This window comes from Helobdella robusta (assembly GCF_000326865.2).
Source record: "Helobdella robusta unplaced genomic scaffold HELROscaffold_53, whole genome shotgun sequence".
In the NCBI taxonomy this organism is placed as follows: Eukaryota; Metazoa; Annelida; class Clitellata; order Rhynchobdellida; family Glossiphoniidae; genus Helobdella; species Helobdella robusta.
The window spans coordinates 120,160-140,783 of NW_008705278.1; the positions used below are offsets into that span (position 1 = coordinate 120,160).

A 20,624-nucleotide genomic window follows, 5' to 3' on the forward strand; every position below is an offset into this window, starting at 1 on the left:
TATTTTATTATTACTGTTATTATTTGTAAATTAATCTTCAATCCTGCTCTGTTACTGCTTAATGTCATTTCATAATACGTACGCATCTTGCAAAAATATGCAATAGCAATAAAAATAATAATAACAAATAATAACGATAAAAATAATAAAAAAAAAATTAAAATAGCAACAACAATAACATTACTAATACCCTTTTCCAATTAAAACTAAACTAACGTTACTACTACTACTACCACTACCACTACTACTATTACTACTACTACTACTACTACTACTACTACTACTACTATACTACTACTACTACTACTACTACTACTACTACTACTACTACTACTACTACTACAACTACTATTATAATTACTACTACGACTACCACCACTACTACTATTACTACTACTACTACAACTACTACTAAAACTTCTACTCCTACTACTACTAGTACTACTACTACTTCTACTACTACAAATAATAATAATATTATTATTATTATTCGTACTAAAAGTACTACAAAAATCCTTATTATTACAATTACTAATACTACAATTCATAAAGTTAATCAAAATAAGTATAGATGTATATAACAACAACAACCAACAACAACAACAACAACAACAACCAACAACAACAACAACAACGACAAAAACAACAACAACGACAACAACAACGACAATAATTGTTGTATAATTATATTTTTTTATTTCTCGTTGCTGCTGAGATATGCTTCTTGCTGTTTCAATACTTGCTTCAAACTCTCGCTGATGATGATGATGATTGATATTATTATATTATTATTATTATTAGTATTAAAAACAACTACAACAACTACAGCAACAACAACATTAATAATAATAGGAACAATCTTTTATCGACCAAAATGGTAAAATCAAGATGAAATCAATCGAAAATTATTAATATAATAATAATAATAATAATAATAATAATAGTAATAATAATAATAATAAGAACGATCATCATAACTACGGCTCACCTTCTTAATAGAATTCTACTCATTTGACTAACAACAACGTCATCATTGTAAGCATCGTCATCATCAGTCGCGTAATTATTACCATAATTATGATTATAATTATCGTAATTATTACCATAATTATAATTATTATCGTCATAATTTAGATAATAATTATCGCCATAATTATCGTCATCGTCGTCAACATTGTCCATAGAGTCCAAAGATTGGACGTCATCTCGGTCGTCCGGCTCGAAATCTAGAGAGTGATGACGTTTATAGCGATGATGATGATGATGATAATAATAATAATAATAATAATAATAATAATAATAATAATGATGATGATAATAATGATAATAATAATGATAATGATGATGGGAACATCTTTTATTTTTCACCATAAAAAACATAAAATGATAAAAAAATATATATATATATATTTATATAAGTTAATGTTAATTAAATAATGCGCAATGATAAAATTTGTAAAAATTGATGATGATAATAATAATAATAATAATGATAATAACAGCGTTAATAACAATAATAATAGTCGTAATAACAATAATATGAATAAAAATACAATAACAATAATAATAATTATTATTGATATCATTATGAAAATGACCTTTGAATCCGAAGTCATTCTCCGCAAGTTCAAACCCTCGTCTCCGACTGCTATCCGCCAGTGCCGTTTCGCCGTTTGCTTTGGCGCTAAAATATAAATCCTGATAATGATGATAGAATAATTATTATTATTATTATTATTATTTGTTTTATTTACTTCTACGACTACTACGGCTACTGCTACTATAACTACTACTACTACTACTACTACTGCTGCTGCTTCTACTATTACCACCACTACTAATACTACTTCTGCTACTACTACTACTACTGCTGCTACTACTACTACTACAACTACTACTGCTGCTGCTACTACTACTACTACTACAACTGCTGCTACTACCACAGCCTAAGTTAGATCTTTGGTCGTCCAAGTGCAAATCAAAATTGGCCGCCCTATCCTTCAAAATTTAGGCTCATTTTTTAGAAAAATTATCCGCTTTAAATAATGATAATAATATTAGTAATAATAATAATAATAATAATAAACATAATTATAATTATTATTGTTACAACTATTTAATTTTTATTTTTCTTTTACCATAAATAAGTCTTTCTGTTGGAGATCTAAAGCTAGTAGGTAGCATTTTTCGTACAATTTGAATCTGTTGCGTGATTGATTGATTGAATGAATGAATGGATGATCGATTGAATAAATAAATGAATGATTGATCAAGTGAATGAATGAATGAATGATTGATCGATTGGATGAATGAATGATTGATCGATTGATTGAATGAGTGATGATTGATCGATTGGATGAATGAATGATCGCTTTAATGAATGTTTGAATGAACAAATAATTGAACGGTCGAATAATTTAAAATAAATGAATAAATAAATGATTGATTGAAAAGTCTGTGGATTGATGAATAAATAAATGATTGATTGAATAAATAAATAAATGATTGATTGATCGATCGATCAATTGACTGTGATCAATTCATCATAATAACTGTCATCATCATCGTCATTCTTATAACCTCAGTAAAAATCGAAAAAATTTTCTTGCCAAATCGTTCATTGGCTTGCCATATTCAATGGCCACGAATTCCGGAATTTTATTGGCTGGCGAGTAAAACTTGCTCAAACATGATTGGACAAGAGCTTTTTCGTCGGTGTGACATTATTTTTATTATTATTGTTATTATTATTATTATTATCATCATCATCAAAATAAATTTGATGGTGATAATGATGATGATTTTAAATGTTGAGAAGAAGATGAGGATTTATTAATTTTTTATTCACTCATTACGCCACCTCACTCAATCACTCACCGATGACGTCATCATTAACAGATGATGAACTGAGTAGATGATGGATGAATGATGACAGGCAGTAGTACATTGATGATGGTTCGAAGGACCAATCCAGCGAGTGAATGAGTTCCAGAGCCTGTGGTGGTGATAATGATGACGACTGTGGTGATGATGATGGTGATGATTGTGATGATGATGATTGTGATGATGATAATGAATATGACGATTGTTGTGGTGATGATGATAATAATGATGATGATAATGAATATGACGATTGTTGTGGTGATGATGATAATGATGATGATGATAATGACGGTGATGCTGATGATGATTGTTGTGGTGATGACGACTATATCAACAAGACTATTATTATTAATAATAAAACAACAACAACATCATCAACAACAACAGCAACAACAACAACAACATCATCAACAACAACAACAACATCAACAACAACAACAACATTAACAACAACAACAAAAACAACAACAACAACAACTTCGTTGATCATCCCACATCGAATGTAGTTGTTGAAAATCTGCCTGGAATCATTATCATGACCGAGAATTCCTTTCGAGATCATCACCATCACCACTGGGCCGCTGTGATTGTGGTGAACAATATTACAAAAAATAACCATCACAATCATCGCCACTGATGATGATACTAGATCATCATCATCAACGCCAACATCGTCTTCTTCTTCTTCATCATCTTTTCCTTTTACTTCTTCTTCTTCTTCATCATCTTTTTCCTCTTCTTCTTTTTTATGTTATGGGCGGCGTGATGGTCTAATGGTTAAAGTCGCTTGGTGCTGTTTCGCAGTAACCGGGTTCGAATATGACAAAAAGATCCCCGCCTATCACGTGCTTCTTGTGTGATGCGTCGTTTATCACGGAGTCATTCATATACGATGTTTGTGCGCTTTGAACTCTGAACTTTAGAAAAGTGTAATTGACCTTTAACCTTTTCATCTTCTTTTTCTTCTTCTTGTTCTTCTTCATCTTCCATATTTCCATCAGTATCCAATCCATATATTCATCAGTATCCATTACCATATATTCATTATCGACTAAGTCACCACAAAAAATCATGGCCATCATCATCATTATCATCGTCATCATCATCATCGTCATCATCATCGCCACCAACTTTTCCATTGCTAGAACAGCCGCATCAACAAATTCTGAAATTTTGTTTTGTTGTTGAGGATGTTTAGTGTTTAGCTCGAAAGAGGACATGTTAGCAGATCTGTGGTGGTAATAATGGTGTTGATGACGACGATGATGCTGCGACTAATTCAGCTAATGATTATAGGATGATGATGTTGATTATGATGATGATAACAGATGATGATGATGGTGGTGTTATTAATTATATTAATTAATTGTGATGATACTATTTTGACAGTTTGTAATGGTGTTTATGATAATGATGCTACTACCTACTACTACTACCACTACTACTTCTACTACAAGAATTACTACTACTACCACTACTACTACTACTACTACTACTACTACTAAGAACAACAACAATAATAATAATATAAATAATAATTAATGATTTACTTAGGTAATACTGATGATGGTAGCGTTAAACGCTCCATATTCGCTCCATTGAATAAGACTTGTAATGTGTTCAGTGCAATGTCGTAAAACTGAAAATAAATAAATGAATAATAATAATAACAAATTATATCATTAATTTTTTAATTGCTTTGATAAGAATTGAAAAAAAATTCACTATTCTTTCATTAATAATATCATATTAACGAACGATTTATCAATACGTTTTTCAGTTGTCTCAACTTGATTTAATTTCAATTTTGTCTAAATCATGATTTAATTTCATTTTGTCTGAATTATGATTTAATTTCGTTTTGCTTCAGCAGCACTGGACAGACTTTTCAGAAGCAGATCAGGAACATCAAGTCATGAAACTTACGGCAGTGTACAAGACTAATGTAACATCCGACCTCCCAAGGTAGGTTCTTACCTCTTCAGATCATGCGCCAAAACATTCATCCGAAAAGCAAAGAATCCGGAAAATGTCTTAAACTGCATTATGAACTCAGAACTAAATACCGGCTTCTCTGGTGTAGCCATCTTCTACTGTCTCTTTCTGACTTTACCAGTGACACCTGCTAGTTACGAAGAAATGTTTTCAAAGATGAAATTAAGACAAAAATACCTTTGCTCATCAATGGGTCAAATAGGCTCACAGATTGAAGCTTTTTAAGTAAGAAAAAATATCGATTTTCAGAGATTGACCGTGCCGAAGTTATAAACTGATTTGCCGATACAAAAAACACGGAAGCATGTATTCAATTGTAACTACACCAAATGGAACTGTTGGCAACGATTGCTCGGCTTAATTTAACAAACTAAATAAACAAACTATTTCAGTCGTAATTTTGTTTATAATCAAAATGTTTCAAGCCAAAACTGTCACGTAAATAAAAATTAAACACATGCACACACAACAAACACACACACACACACACACACAACACACACACACACTCGCTTAATTTTCTCTCTCAGGGTCTCACTTTAATTCTTTGAACCTGGACCCCTCAGAATCTACCTACGCCACTGACCCCTACCACCATCATCGTCGTCATCATTGTCGTCATCGTCGTCGTCATCATCATCATCATCACAACCTGCATATCTCCATTCCCGCTGACGGCGATGATGATGCTATTGTTGGAATACCATCTCACTGAACTTATCAGCTGATGATGACGATGAAGATGACGATGATGATATTGATGATGACGACGACGATGATGATGATTGAGACGATGGTGATGATGATCATGACGATTGTTTAATGATGACGACGATTGTGATGATGACCGTGATAAAGTAGGAAATGTTGTTGCTTATGATGATGATGACGATGATGATGATGATGATAACGATAATGATGACGATGACTTAGATAACGATTGTTGCTAATAGAGTAATATAAAATGAAGATAATTTAATTTAATTTAAGATAATTTAAAAATATGAACAATTAATCTAAACTGATCATCAAAATTTACATCATCACAGTTGCCATCATCTTTATCCTCAGGCTAAACATAACCACCATTATCATCATCATCATCATTTTCACTATCATTATCATCACCATCATTATAATAATCATAATCATCATCATTATCATCATCATCATCATCACCACGAACCAGAGAACTTTTACTGCTTCTAACAACACCCCCGTTAATGTTAATGAGGAAGATTTCTGAATTCTTATTGGCCAGGCATATTCTATTTTCGTCAGTCGACCAATCACAGCAAAGCAGGTCAGCTGATTAACATTCATGAAGAATTTTTTGATATAAGGAAAAAAATTAATGAGTGATAAATGGAAGAATGAATGAATGAATGATTGATTAATGAATGAATGAATGATTGAATGAATCAATGAAGAAAAGAATGAGTGTTCAAAAGCATTAGTGAATGAAATTTGAATGAATAAAATAAATGACTGACAGACAGACTGACTGAATAATTAACTAAATGAATAAATGAATGAATGACTGACTGAATAATTAACTAAATGAATAAATGAATGAATGACTGACTGAATAATTAACTAAATGAATAAATGAATGAATGACTGACTGAATAATTAACTAAATGAATGAATGACTGACTGAATAATTAACTAAATGAATAAATGAATGAATGACTGACTGAATAATTAACTAAATGAATGAATGACTGACTGAATAATTAACTAAATGAATAAATGAATGAATGACTGACTGAATAATTAACTAAATGAATAAATGAATGAATGACTGACTGAATAATTAACTAAATGAATAAATGAATGAATGACTGACTGAATAATTAACTAAATGAATAAATGAATGAATGACTGACTGAATAATTAACTAAATGAATAAATGAATGAATGACTGACTGACTAGACGAATGAAGTCATGAATGATTTGATATATTAATTATTGAAAAGGACAAATTTATAAAAAGCGATTGATTGAGTGAGTGATCGTTGAACGAATGAATGAATGAACGAACGAATGAATGAATGAATGAATGAATAAATAAACAAAAGAATGAGTGCACGAACGAATGAATGAACAAGAAATATATGAAAACTGTTATCTATAATCACCATTAGTATTGATTGCAAGTGCCAGGGTCTTGTTAATCTGAAGTTAATAGATGAATTACAAACATAAGAAACGCAAATAATAGTTAAATGCAGTCCTTCAAAAATAATATGTAATTACTACTACTACTACTACTACTACTACTACTACTACTACTACTACTACTGCTACTACTACTATTATTGCTACTACTGCTACTACTACTACTACTACTACTACTACTACTACTGCTACTACTACTATTATTGCTACTACTGCTACTACTGCTACTACTACTACTACTACTAATAATAATAATAATAACAATAATTCACTTTGGCCTGTTGGAAGTTGTACTTGCAAACATGTGACTGAGAGGAGGTGGATTCAACTGCAAGCAGGGTGTCCGAACTGAAGAAACTAAAAATGAATTAAAGAATGAATGAATGTTTGAGTGTATTAACTAATAAATGAGTGAATAGATGTTTGAGGATTAGATAGATGTTTGAGGATGAATAGATGTTTAATGAATGAAGGAATGAATGAATGAATGAATGAATGAATGAATGAATGTAGGAATGAACGACCGCACGAATTCGTTTGAACAAACAATTCATTCAAAATTCATTCATTCGCTCAATTGTTTATGCATTAATTCATCCATCACTTGATTCATTAATTCATCCATCACTTGATTCATTCATTCATTAATTCATCCATCCACTATCACCTAAACTTTATGGCAACAAGGTTTTTGTTGGTTTTCATGGAGGCCACAGGCTCTAAACCTGTACTGGAGAAATCACCATCACTACTATCATCATCATCATCATCATTATTATTTATTATTATTTTTATTATTATTATCATCATCATCACCACCAACCTTCCAGGAAAATAAATTTGGACAGTTCCCGCCGCGTTCCATGCCAAAATCTGAATGAATGAATGAATGAATGAATGAATAAATGACAAATCAATAAATAAATGTATAAATGATGAAGAAATGAAATGAACGAATGATCTAACTTTTGAATCATACAAACAATGTGAGTGAACGAACTAGTAAATAAATTAATTTGTTAATAAATAAATAAATAAAATAATTAATTAAATAATTAATAATTTTTATAATGAACGAGTGAAAACATAAATGAATAAACGAAAGAATGAAAAAATAAACGAGCGAATGAATGAAGAATGAAAGAAAAAAACATAAAAGAATAAACCGACCAAATTGTTCGGACAGTTGGCTGATAGATTCATCTGAGGTCGGTCGACTGTTGTTATATACCTCTGCGTGTCATCATCGTCGTCATCACCACCACCATCATCACCACTAATATCATCATCATCGTCGTCGTCATCATCATCATCATCATCATCATCGTCGTCGTCGTCATCATGATCATCATCATCGTCATCATCATGATCATCATCATCGTCGTCATCATCATGATCATGATCATCATCATCATCACCACCTGTAGAAATGATGAGAAAAGTGAGTTTGGTTTTACTTTCCCGCCATTCTTCCTCATCATTCTTATCATCTTATCCTCATCAATCCTTGCCGATGATAACGATAGCATCTCTATCACGCTGACGTCATTGTAAGATAGGACGAGGAAATTTGGCGCCACTACCACTGATGATGATGATGATGATGGTGGTGGTGATAGTCATGATGTTGATGGTGAGAATTATGATGATGATGATGGTGTTGATGATGGCAGTTATGATGTTGATGGTGAGAATTATGATGATGATGATGGTGTTGATGATGGCAGTTATGATGTTGATGGTGAGAATTATGATGATGATGATGGTGGTGGTGAGAATTATGGTTATGATGATGTTGATGATGAGAATTCTGATGATGATGATGATGATGATGGTGGTGGTGGTGGTTTTTGTGATGAAAATACCGACAGAGACAAGAGCGATGGTGGCCGTGAAAATGATTATTTCGTTCAATCAATTATTCATTCATTCGTTGGTTTTTTCATCAATCAATCATTTCATTCATCCATTCATTTATTTCTTCTCATACACACTATCATTCATCCGACCATTCATTTATTTAATCACTCACTCACTCACTCACTCACTCACTCACTCACTCACTCACTCACTCACTCACTCACTCACTCACTCACTCACTCACTCACTCACTCACTCACTCACTCACTCACTCACTCACTCACTCACTCACTCACTCACTCACTCACTCACTCACTCACTCACCATCATAGACAGACGTAGATGATGATAACTTTGTGTTAGAACTGAGTGAAAAATCTTTGGTCAGTGCTATGATATCACCACTGCACTGGTCAATCAGCATGGTCAGAATGGTCAGGTTGTCCGTGTATATCTGAGTTTTGGGATTTTTTTTGGTACACTTTTTGACGTTATCATGAATTGTGAATGGATGGGTGGATGAATGAATGAATGAGTAAATGGATGAATGGATAGATGGATGAATGGATGGATAGATAGATGAATTTTATGAATGGACAAAAGTATGAATGAATGTTTTAAACATGGAAAAATGGGTGGGTTGATGGGTGACCAATGGATTGATGAATGGAATAATTGATAAATAAATGAATGGAAGAAAGAATGAATGAATGAAAAAATGAATGAATGAAAAGATAAATGGGTAGATAAATGAATGAATAAAGAAACAAATCAATCAATCAACCAACCAACCAACCAACCAACCAACCAACCAATTAACCAACCAACCAATCAACCAACCAACCAATCAACCAACCAACCAACCAATCAACCAACCAACCAACCAATCAACTAACTTCTAAAATATTCCTAGCCAGCCAAAGAGCTTTTATAATTTTTGTCCCTCGGAAAAGTAACTGCAGAATGTAAAAAGAAGTTACAACTCTTATAATAATAAAATGGAAATATACAATAATCATCGTCATCATCATCGTCATCATCATCATCATCGTCAACATCATCGTCATCATCATCATCATCATCATCGTCATCATCTTCGTCGTCACCTCCATATTTTGGAGTTGCGAATTCAAATTGTTCAACCATTTAGTCTCAGGCTTGCATAACATTCCTCTACCTATAACATTGAAAAAAAGCAACAATAATAAAAAATATAATAATAAATAATTTTAATAATAACTATAATACCTAAATAATTATTATAACTATAACTAGAGTAATAGTTATTATTATGGTTGTTATATTATGTTGTTTGTTATGCAGTGAAGTTATATATTTACTTTCATCAAATTGAATTTTCTCTTCGACATAACTCTTTCCTAAAAATAAATATAATATTTCAGATACATAGATACACGTACAAACACACGTACACACGCACGCACACACATACACAAACACATACACAAACACATACATACATATATACATTACACACACACACACACACACACACACACACACACACAGCACACACACACACAAATACTCAAGTATACATAAAGCACATACATCAACACATACACACACACACATACACACACATACAAACTACACAAATACATAAGTATACATAAAGCACATACACACGCACACATACAAACTTTTATATTTCTTTGTAGTATCATAATACTTATGAATTGATGTACAATTATCATCAATAACTATCTCATTATTTGCAGTACAAATGCGAATATCAACTGATAAACTAGCCATTTTATTTGCAATATAAATATAACATAATTATAATATAACAATATTAATATATAATATAATTATAATATATTTAAAAATTGTAACATATTTTATTAACTAAATGTAAATATTCAATCAAATATTCAAAATTAATTAACCAACTAATTAATTGATATTTAACTTTATTAAAAAATACACAATCAATCATTTATATATAATAATTTATACTATTACAATTCGTAATAATAACAAAAATATTTTTATTAATATTATTTACACATATATACTTTCACATATACACACCTCACTTACATAAACATCTGTCCATTAGATCGATACACGTTGCTAAGCAGAGGTGAGCATAGACAGAAGTAAACGCATGTTGACATGGGCGAAAATTTAGGTTTATTTGTTTTTAGGTCTTTGGTATTATATTTAATGAATGATTAAATGGATGAATGAAATGATAGATTGAAAGAATGAATGAATAAATGAATGATCAAATGAATGAGAGATCAAAAATGATTGAGCGATGATGAATGAATGAATAAATGAATGAATGAATGAAAGAAAAAAGAGCGAGCGAACGAACGAACGAACAAACGAATAAACGAATGAATAAACGAATGAATAAATGAGGGAGTTAATAGGTTAACTAAATTAAAAAAAAGAGTTGCTGAACAAATCTTCGTCATCGCCGTTGTCATCAAAGGAACCAAAAAAAATTTAAATCAGAAAATCGTTAACAACAAATAAAAAATATTTAAATACAACTATTATTACAACTATAAAGACATTTACATCACCAAACACACACACAACTTACAAACACACTAACATACAAATAAATACATACATATACGAATATTGATGCTTCTAACGATACAGGTATACTGACAAACATAAAAAGACATAAACATATAACACAAACATACAATCCTAAAATACAAAAACATACAATACAAGCATACAATACACAAAACATACAATATAGACATACAATACAAACAATACATAAAACATACAATACAAGCATTACAACAAACTTGTCTTTATTATCCTTGCAAAAGCTAATTTTGTAAGAATAGCGAATCTTTTTTTAAACGTAAGAATTTATTTTTAATGCACTAATTTAGAGTCATTATTATTATTATTATTATTATTATCATTATTCTCATTATTATCATTATTTTCTTTAATGAGTACAAATATATAAGTGAATAAATATCCCTCTAAGCCAAGCGCATTATATATATATATAAGCGTTATATATATAGCGTTATATATACCCCTGCATATATATAAATTCGTGTATGTTTGTTTGGTTATTTATTTAGTTTTAATAATAACATTAATCTGAATTTTTATTATGAATTTTCGCCATTTCAATCACTTTACCATGTTCATCGTCATCATTTTTATGATAATGATTGATGTCAGTCAACAGTATGGGGATATTACCGATAAAAAATTCACTCCAGCCTACAGTTACATGGTTGTTAAGAATGGTAGAGCCCCAGTTTGCTACGATGACAGGATGCCGATCGTCCTAAATATCCGGGCCAAATCCAAAATTGGATGCGTCGTTAAATGCTCGGTTAATTTGGAAAAAAATTGGAATAATTTTTTTTATATAGCTGAATTAAATTAGCTTAAATCTTTTATTCAAAATGTATTATAAGTTTTATAATAGATAACATAATCTTGAGTCATTTCTACAGCCTAAAAAGAACGTTTGAACTCAACTTTCCACAAACACACAAATTTCAAATAGGCTTATGTGCGAAAACAAGGCATCGTCCAGTAATTCGCGACCTGTAATGGTTCAGACGAAAACTCTACCGCTACGCCAACAACTTTTTAATACGCACTTGTTATTTCATTGCAATTGCTTGTAACTGTTACTTTAGTTTATTTCAAATGAAAAATTTTTTTAGACCAAAACAAACAACAGTTTAAGAGGAGTGAATTACGTACAAACCACTGGATCATGTTCATGTGTTCCCAAGGCAAACATCCGTTACAATGTTACTGCTGTTGGTTCGATGGCTGCTAGTGCTGGTTGCAGGGGCTATTTCATACATGGTTTGTTGCGTATGTGTGTATGCGTGTGCGCGTGTATGTGTTTGTTTGTGTGTGTGTTTTTGTATGTGTCTAACACTTAAAATCGCTTTTTGTAGCTAAAGTTTTGAACAAAGTAAAGTTTTCGATATTCAATTGTTGATGGAATCTTGCAACTAAGCAGACTGCCCAGAAAATTTTGATTACGTGATAGAGCAGCACAAATGCTACAAGATGCAGTATGAACATCAGAACTGGTATGATGGAAGGTTCACATGCAACAGCATCTCCCTTTCCCATCCAATCACCATCGACGATGATGTGGAAAATGGTGTTTCCCTGCAATACGTCAACTACACCACTCCAAGTACGTTCATATCGGCAATTTTGTCGTTTGTGATTTTTAGTTTGTAGCTCAAACGATAGGAATGTCGTCCGTGTCCCGTCTAGCTGTTTTTTCGAACTGACCCGTTTCAAATGTTGTCTCGCCAAATTTCAAATATATCCTATGTTACATGCGTGTGGTGCATAAACTGAAGGCATATACAAATTTATCATCTAATCTAAATTTTTTGTATATAATTAATATCTGTAATTTTAAATTGGATAAGTTATTAATTGAGTTGAATAAGTTATTTTATTTTTATTTCAATAAGATCTCCAGGTGTGCCCTGTTGTCAATATTAATTATGCATATGGATTTTTCACCAGCGGGATTCGAACCTACGTCAACGGAGTGAGGACACCTTTTCTCTGGATGCCCTATCCAGGTTATTTATCTGTGCCCTTTTAATCAACATTCCACAAAGACACTCTGCGGTGTGCAAGTACCTGTACACGAACACGTGCAATCGAAAACGTACATACGACCACAACACATCAGACAAACAATCTACCACTACCTTGGTCATTAATAATAAAACTAAAAGCCACAAAACTAAACAATTCCACGCCACATAGCCATCAACATCTCCTTATCAGGCGTCAACAAAACAGTCCAAAGCACGGCAGCCTGGCACACGGGAGAACCAAACTCTTTACACGATAACACAGATTACTGCATACAAAACATTCTTTACGGTTACTTTGGATGGGATGATCAAAACTGTGCTTTCAACCAGTGCGTTCTCTGCGAATTTGATATGTCGGTGTGATTATAAAGGTATGATGGAAAGAATTAATTGGAAGGAAAAGAAGCAGTCGTATTTTATTTGCTTGTTCATTGTAGGTTGATGTTGATTGATGGGCAGGAATTTGGTGATTTGCAACTTTCTAGTTTTACTTTCGTTTCCGTCTTTTTATTATTTTCTTTTTTGTTGTTTCAGTGAGTAAGGATGGTCCACTGTGTTGTAGGTGGCTCGTTAATTTTGGAGATGCGGTTGTCATTGCAATGTTCGTTTGTTGGTTGCAGCCATCAGTTTGGCATTTATATCCGTAGATGATTTTTTTTGTTGTAGAGTAGAGTAGAGAGATGTTTTATAGTATTTAGTGCTAATTTTTGCCATTTCATAAAAAATATTCTAACATTTTTACGTTCTGTTTGTTTTATATGTTGTTACTTAAATGTTTAATGCACTATTGATTTTGTATAACAGCTTCACATAGCTTGCTACACAATATACGAACTGTTCAGTGGCAGATCTCGAGTTATTGCGCTAGGGCTGATTTTTAAAATCATTATAGTGACGACCTGTATTTTTTGCCAATCTCCGTTTCGGTGGCAGAATGTTTTTCAAAATGTTGAGTTGATGAACTTTTTTTAATGAAAAGATTCTTCGATATTATTGATTTTTATAGTCTGGCGGGGAAATCCCCTACCCCCCCCCCTCCTTGACCCGCCCCTGTAAATGTTTCATTGTAGTTTTTTGCTTGTTTGCTATTGTTTAGTTAAGTAGATTATATTATTTATTGGGCATTTTCATTAGGACTGCAAAGGAATGAAATTCGGCCATTATCCCGAAACTTGGATGGACATCTGATTTGGCGGATTTTGGTTATAATATTGTATAAGTAATTTTGTTGACATAGTGCACTTAGAATATACCATTCATTGCTAAAAACGCACCTTATTTCGTTTATTGATAAACAAAATTGGTAAAAAAAATCATTCCATCTTGTTTGATGCTTGGTATAACCGTCTGCTGAGGTGGTGTAATGATTAAGGCGCTTGATCCTGCAGCTACTGCGTCGTATTTACTTGGGTGTGTAATGTGTATTGTTGACACCTCTGAGAATGATCTATAAAACAATTGATAATTATTGATTGATTGATTTGTTTTTATTGATTTTATTTATTCAAAATTCACAAATCGCAAGTTGCAAAATAAGAAATGGAAGCGTAGATTCTTACATGAGCCACCGTGAAAAACAGAAAGTCAATACTACAAGTCTTTGAAAATAATTACAAGGCGTAAGTGTAATTTTTAAATATAATATAGATATTTTACCAAAGTTAATTAAAACAAAGTCGAACAGACAGTTAAGGAGGTTCATAAAATTTTATGAAAGTTTCATATATAAATTAAGATATCAATAACTACAATTTTATTATAATGTTCAAAGTCCGCCATTTTAAAGGCTTCAAAATTTTCTAACACAAATTGTTTAAAAATATTTTCCTCTCACCCGACCACAAGAATATATTAATGACAAATTAATGTTATTTCACGGTGTTTTGGCATTTAAAAAAATAACGAAACCGAAAAAATTATCGAATATTTATTAAAATAAATTTATGCAAAATTTTGTAATTTTATATGTTTTAGAATGAAATATATAATGGTAAAAATGAAAAAAGTATCGCGAATTAATTGTAATTATTAAACAATTTGGTTTCATCTATCTTTTGAATTCATTTTAAAAAATATTCAATGACGATGAGCACCCTTTTGCTTGGAAACTATTTTCATCTCTAGAGATATAGAAGTTGAAAGAAAGTTATTCTTCATCCATTGGTTCTAGAGTTTTTTTTAGTAAAATTAAATTTTGTTCATTGATTATTGATTATATGAATTTATTATTTTTGCGCATGGAACCGACATATCCACGACTGTAGAATCGCGCGTAGTTAGAAAAGGTTTTTTTGGTCTCCAACAACAGCCACAGCCTATATAAGCTCTTTTCAGTATTTTTAAAGTTTTAAGCGATGAACACAGGCAACATGTAACTATAAGTGATTCAACGAATTACAAGCATTGCATGAGACGGGCGGAGATCTCTTGGCAATCGACCCAGGTTACTGAAACAGTAGTGCCAGTTCTGTAGCTTAAACTAATTTTTATAAAGAACTTAAAAGTACTAATCGTCAACTAACTGAATATTTGATACATGATGTAAAACAAATATAAAAACATAAATAAATGTTTATGCGATTAGATTTGAAGAATGGGAATCATGCCAACGTATTTTAGTATATACGGATAAACTACAAATACAATTTTAAACATTCAAATGTTCCGTCGTTTGAGATGATATAGTCTAATATTTAAAAAGATTTTTTTTTAGAACTTTTTCGTAATAATATTCCTAAGGCAAGGCAAGAAAACTAATATTTTTTATAAAACAGAAAATTTTTTTTAGTGAGTATACTAAAATACGTTGTTACATTCATCGAGATGTTTTTTAAACCTCTTTTTTCAAATCATTTAAACTAAACTAGCGCCGGAGGTTTTTATAACATGCTGAATCGTAGTTTCAATTTGGAACTTCAAGCACTTCCATTTCAACAAACACACACACACACACACACACACACACACACACACACACACACACACACACACACACACACACACACACACACACACACACACACACACACACACACACAAATCACTAAGGAAGTCCATAGCAAATCTCGAGACACATCTGTTTGTAGAATTCGTAGAGGATTGCTGTTGAACATGGCAGGAATGGCACATTAGAAACTCCTGATTGATTAATTGATTGATTGAATAGTGCGCATGTTTGCCTGTTATAATAGCCCAATTATATTATAATTATGTGATCATATACGTGATATATGATTACACGATAATAATGTATGATGTAATCATATATGTGATATACACACAATACACAATACACAATTACACAATACTGATGTACAATGTAATCATATATCATATATTCATAATCATATTATAACACAATTATAATTATATTATGATATTATTCTATATATTAATAGATATATGGATAGCCCCAAACAAATTTTCGTTGCCGAATTTGTTGCCAACGTCACCGGCTAATCGACGTTTCAGTTTTAAAAAATTTCTCAAACTCAGCAAGAAGGTTTCCTATCTCTAGTTGTCTCAATTAACTGAGTTAGTAATTTTCTGAATTAGTGAAAGTTTGAATTAATAGCTAAATAAAAATGAAATCTCTCTTTTGATTTATTTTATTGTCTTTGCAGGGTTCTTGTGGTTTTTTTTAATAAGACAAAAATATAAAATAAAATAAATTTTAAAAGTAAATGGTTAACGGTTGTTAACGTTAATCTAAACTACTAAATTCTAAATAAATGTGATTGGAAATATAATTTATTATAAATATAATTTATAATTTATATTTATGTCATAAAGTCACATACATAAATTAAGTAAGGACAACAGTGCTAAGTTTTAAAATTTAATTTAAAAGTTTATTTAACATTTTAACAATAAATAAACAACTGATTTGATTTGGGGTAGCTTCTTCACTTCCTTCAACCAACCAACGTTTATTTTTTTTTCTGGTTTTTCTTTCCTCATTTTGAAAACATACAAATTCATTTTTTCTACTTAAGTAAATGAATTCCAGCCACAAAAAACAAAGCTGGATCAATTTTCAAAAAACTGAGCAATTATGTGGATGCTGATTAATTAAGAATTTAAGTTTTAGAAGACATTGCATTAGGATTAGATTATCATTAAGATTAAGCATTGGTGCATTGCATTATGATTATGGCTATAAAATATGTCTAAAATTCCCTACAAAGTTTTGCCATTTGTTTTTTCTTCACAATTTTCTCTTTAGTAATTTTTAGAAGTATCATGATTGATATTATTAGCTATTAGCAGCATAACAGCACACACAAGTTGGCCACATTTATTATATTAAATTATATAGGATTTAATTATTAAATCCCAAAAAACATTCATGAACTTGGGCTAAATAATTTCCCCCATGTTTCATTATAGTTGGGGTGACAAAAATCTTTTAGAACCATCCTAGTTTTACATACATGCTTCTGCCATTTATAGATTTTAGTTTATTTAAGTAATTTAAGCAACATAAAATAGTTGTTGATAATTGTATGTCTGTGTATATGTAAAAAGTATATATGTATGTTTTGTAATTTTTGTTAGTATGCATACATTTTTGAGTAGTGTTGTTTAAGCTTTAGGAAAGAGATCTGATTGATGATTCTGTTTCTTATTTCAATTTTCTGAGAAGATTTGCACAATTGGACTAATTAAATAAAAAAGCAGTTTAGATTTTCAATTGTTACTTGATCAAGAAAAAAAATTTACCTAATTTTGAAGACGTTCAAAATATTTTATATTTTAAAAGTATCCCGAATGTAATCTTGTTGCAAACATGTCGAGTCGAACGGAACCAGTCTTGAAGAGGAAGAGGTTGAATCCAGCGGTCTGTGGTGGCATCACCGATTCCTTCAAGACCACTGAGGACTGTTATTCTTGGTCTGTTGTGTGTGTGTGTGCTGTTGTTGTTGTTGCATTTTCACCATGCTTGTTGCTGCATTGTTGCATTTTGGCTATGTTTGTTGTTGCAATGTTGCATTTTGGCCATGTTTGTTGCGTGTTGTTGTTGCATTTCCGCCATGCTTGTTGGGTTGCTGTTGAATACCATGTAGTGTGGTTTTTTAAAGGTTTTTTATTCACTGCTGCAATTTTATGCTGCCTTGTTGTACAATTATTTTTATCTTTTTAATCTTTTGAATCTTTTATATTCTATTGTCCTTAAACTAATGTCACAAATTGTGTCAGCTGTTCTTTGTCTGATTCAATTTATTTACTTAATAGACTAATTAATTAGAGTTTTAATAGATATAGTATCAGTAACAATTGACAAAATGATTGCCACAACAACAACAACAACAACAACGACAACAACAACAACAACAATGAGGGAATTAATAACGAAATTATTTTTCTTTAATTTTTTAAAATTAAAATTTAATTTTACTCTCACCGCCATCACAAATCTACACCAGCCCCATCTGCTTCAACATACTTGATGAGCCCTACATGACTAAGTGTGGACACAGTTTCTGGTCAGTTGATGGTCCACCTAATTAATTAATTAATTAATTAATTAATTAATTAATTAATTAATTAATTAATTAGTCTATTAATAGTCTATTAATAGATTAATTTAAGATATTTAAAGACATAATTATATTCTTGTATTGCCTTACACACGCAAACACGCACAAACACACGCATACACACACACACACGCGCGCACGCACAAACACTCACACACACACACACACACGTACACACACATGATTACTTAACAGTTATAGGTGCATTGGTCACTCTCTGGAGAATGACAATAGGTGCCCAAAGTGTGGATTCATCATCGCCAGGAAAGAGGAAATCTTCCCTAACTTCCTGCGTGAGTTTGAAGTGCGGTGGTCTGTGATGGTGAGGATGAAGAAGAAGATGATGGTGATGATGATGATGATAATGATAATAATGATTATAATAATGATGATATTATTGGTAGGAAAGATGATAATGATGATGGTGATATTGATAATAAAGATGATGGTGATAATGGTGATATTGATAACAAAGATAAGGATGATTATGATGATGATGCTGATATAGAAGATGATAAAGAGGATGATGATGATGATGATGTTGGCATAAGAGATTTAACACTGGTTATGATGGTGGTGTAGACATTTTGGAATATGAAAATAATGATGATGAAAATGATGATTTTTGTGGTGGTGATGATTGTTGTAATGATGATGATGACGATTGTTCTAATGATGATGATGATGATGACGATTGCTTTAATGATGATGATGATGGTGGCTGTGGTGATGATGATAATGATGATGATGGCTGTGGTGACGATGATAATGATGATGATGAAAAGTTTTTGAATATCTGATTTCATTGATTCGCTCTCAATTTCGTTATCTCATGATATCTCATATTATCTCATGTTATCCCATGTTATTGCATGATGATATCTTTTGTCACATCCCATGTTATCCCATGTGACATCCCATGTGACATCCCATGTTATCCCATGTTAAGTGGCAGAGATGGTTTGCAAACGCAAGTTGGAGCTGGAGAGGTCGAAAAAGTTGAAGACGTCGTTTGCTGTTAGTCTGTCTTTTTTTTATCAGTCATCATCATCATCTATCATGATCATCATGATCATGATCATGATCATCATCATCATCATCACTTCCAGCCCCACACCCCGCCGGACTTCGACCTTGACACTATGGACCTAGACAGGGTGAATGACCTGTTGAACTCCTTGTACGATAGGAGGCAACAGTTACAGCAGGTAGGTGATGAGGATGATGATGATGATAACGATGGTGATGATGATGATTATGATATGGTGGTGATGATGATGATTATGATGTGATGATGATGATGTGGTGATGATGATGATCATGATAACGATGATGATGATGATTATGATGATGATGATGACGATTATGATGTGATGATGATGATGATGTGGTGGTGATGATGATGATGATGATGATGACAGCAACAAAGGAAGGATAGCAATGAACTACTTAGAGAGTTTTTGGAAAAAGCACTTGCTCAGAAGCAGAAAGTAAGTGGGATGTTGATGATGAAGATGATGATGATGATGTTTTTGTTGATGATGTTTTTGTGATGAT

The 20,624-nt window shown here is 31.7% G+C and overlaps 3 protein-coding genes across 3 annotated transcripts in view; 2 read left to right on the plus strand and 1 right to left on the minus strand.

The window, feature by feature from the left end:
- Positions 1-694: 694 nt before the first annotated feature.
- Positions 695-10,696, minus strand: HELRODRAFT_179229 (hypothetical protein; the record flags this gene model as incomplete). The annotated part of the gene is made up of 16 exons (XM_009028087.1): positions 695-755; positions 989-1,226; positions 1,599-1,684; positions 2,581-2,704; positions 2,878-2,995; positions 3,362-3,464; positions 4,015-4,113; positions 4,434-4,522; positions 5,531-5,602; positions 6,058-6,186; positions 7,333-7,417; positions 7,884-7,933; positions 8,482-8,645; positions 9,245-9,374; positions 10,027-10,097; positions 10,585-10,696. 16 exons carry the CDS (start codon positions 10,694-10,696, stop codon positions 695-697), a joined length of 1,731 nt encoding a protein of 576 aa, XP_009026335.1.
- A 1,378-nt stretch (positions 10,697-12,074) lies between these two features.
- HELRODRAFT_179230 (hypothetical protein) lies at positions 12,075-13,890 on the plus strand (the record flags this gene model as incomplete). Its single annotated transcript, XM_009028088.1, has 5 exons — positions 12,075-12,272; positions 12,613-12,760; positions 12,921-13,103; positions 13,393-13,506; positions 13,718-13,890. The coding sequence occupies 5 exons, from the start codon at positions 12,075-12,077 to the stop codon at positions 13,888-13,890; spliced, it is 816 nt and encodes a 271-aa protein (XP_009026336.1).
- Positions 13,891-18,316: 4,426 nt separating this feature from the next.
- HELRODRAFT_179231 (hypothetical protein) overlaps positions 18,317-20,624 on the plus strand; it is a gene marked incomplete at both ends in the record, with an annotated part of 16,288 nt that continues 13,980 nt past the window's right edge. The window contains 6 exons of the mRNA XM_009028089.1: positions 18,317-18,420; positions 18,954-19,013; positions 19,263-19,379; positions 19,472-19,631; positions 20,177-20,275; positions 20,489-20,557. Of these exons, the coding sequence (XP_009026337.1) occupies positions 18,317-18,420; positions 18,954-19,013; positions 19,263-19,379; positions 19,472-19,631; positions 20,177-20,275; positions 20,489-20,557 (609 nt within the window). The remainder of the gene's footprint in view (positions 18,421-18,953; positions 19,014-19,262; positions 19,380-19,471; positions 19,632-20,176; positions 20,276-20,488; positions 20,558-20,624) is intronic.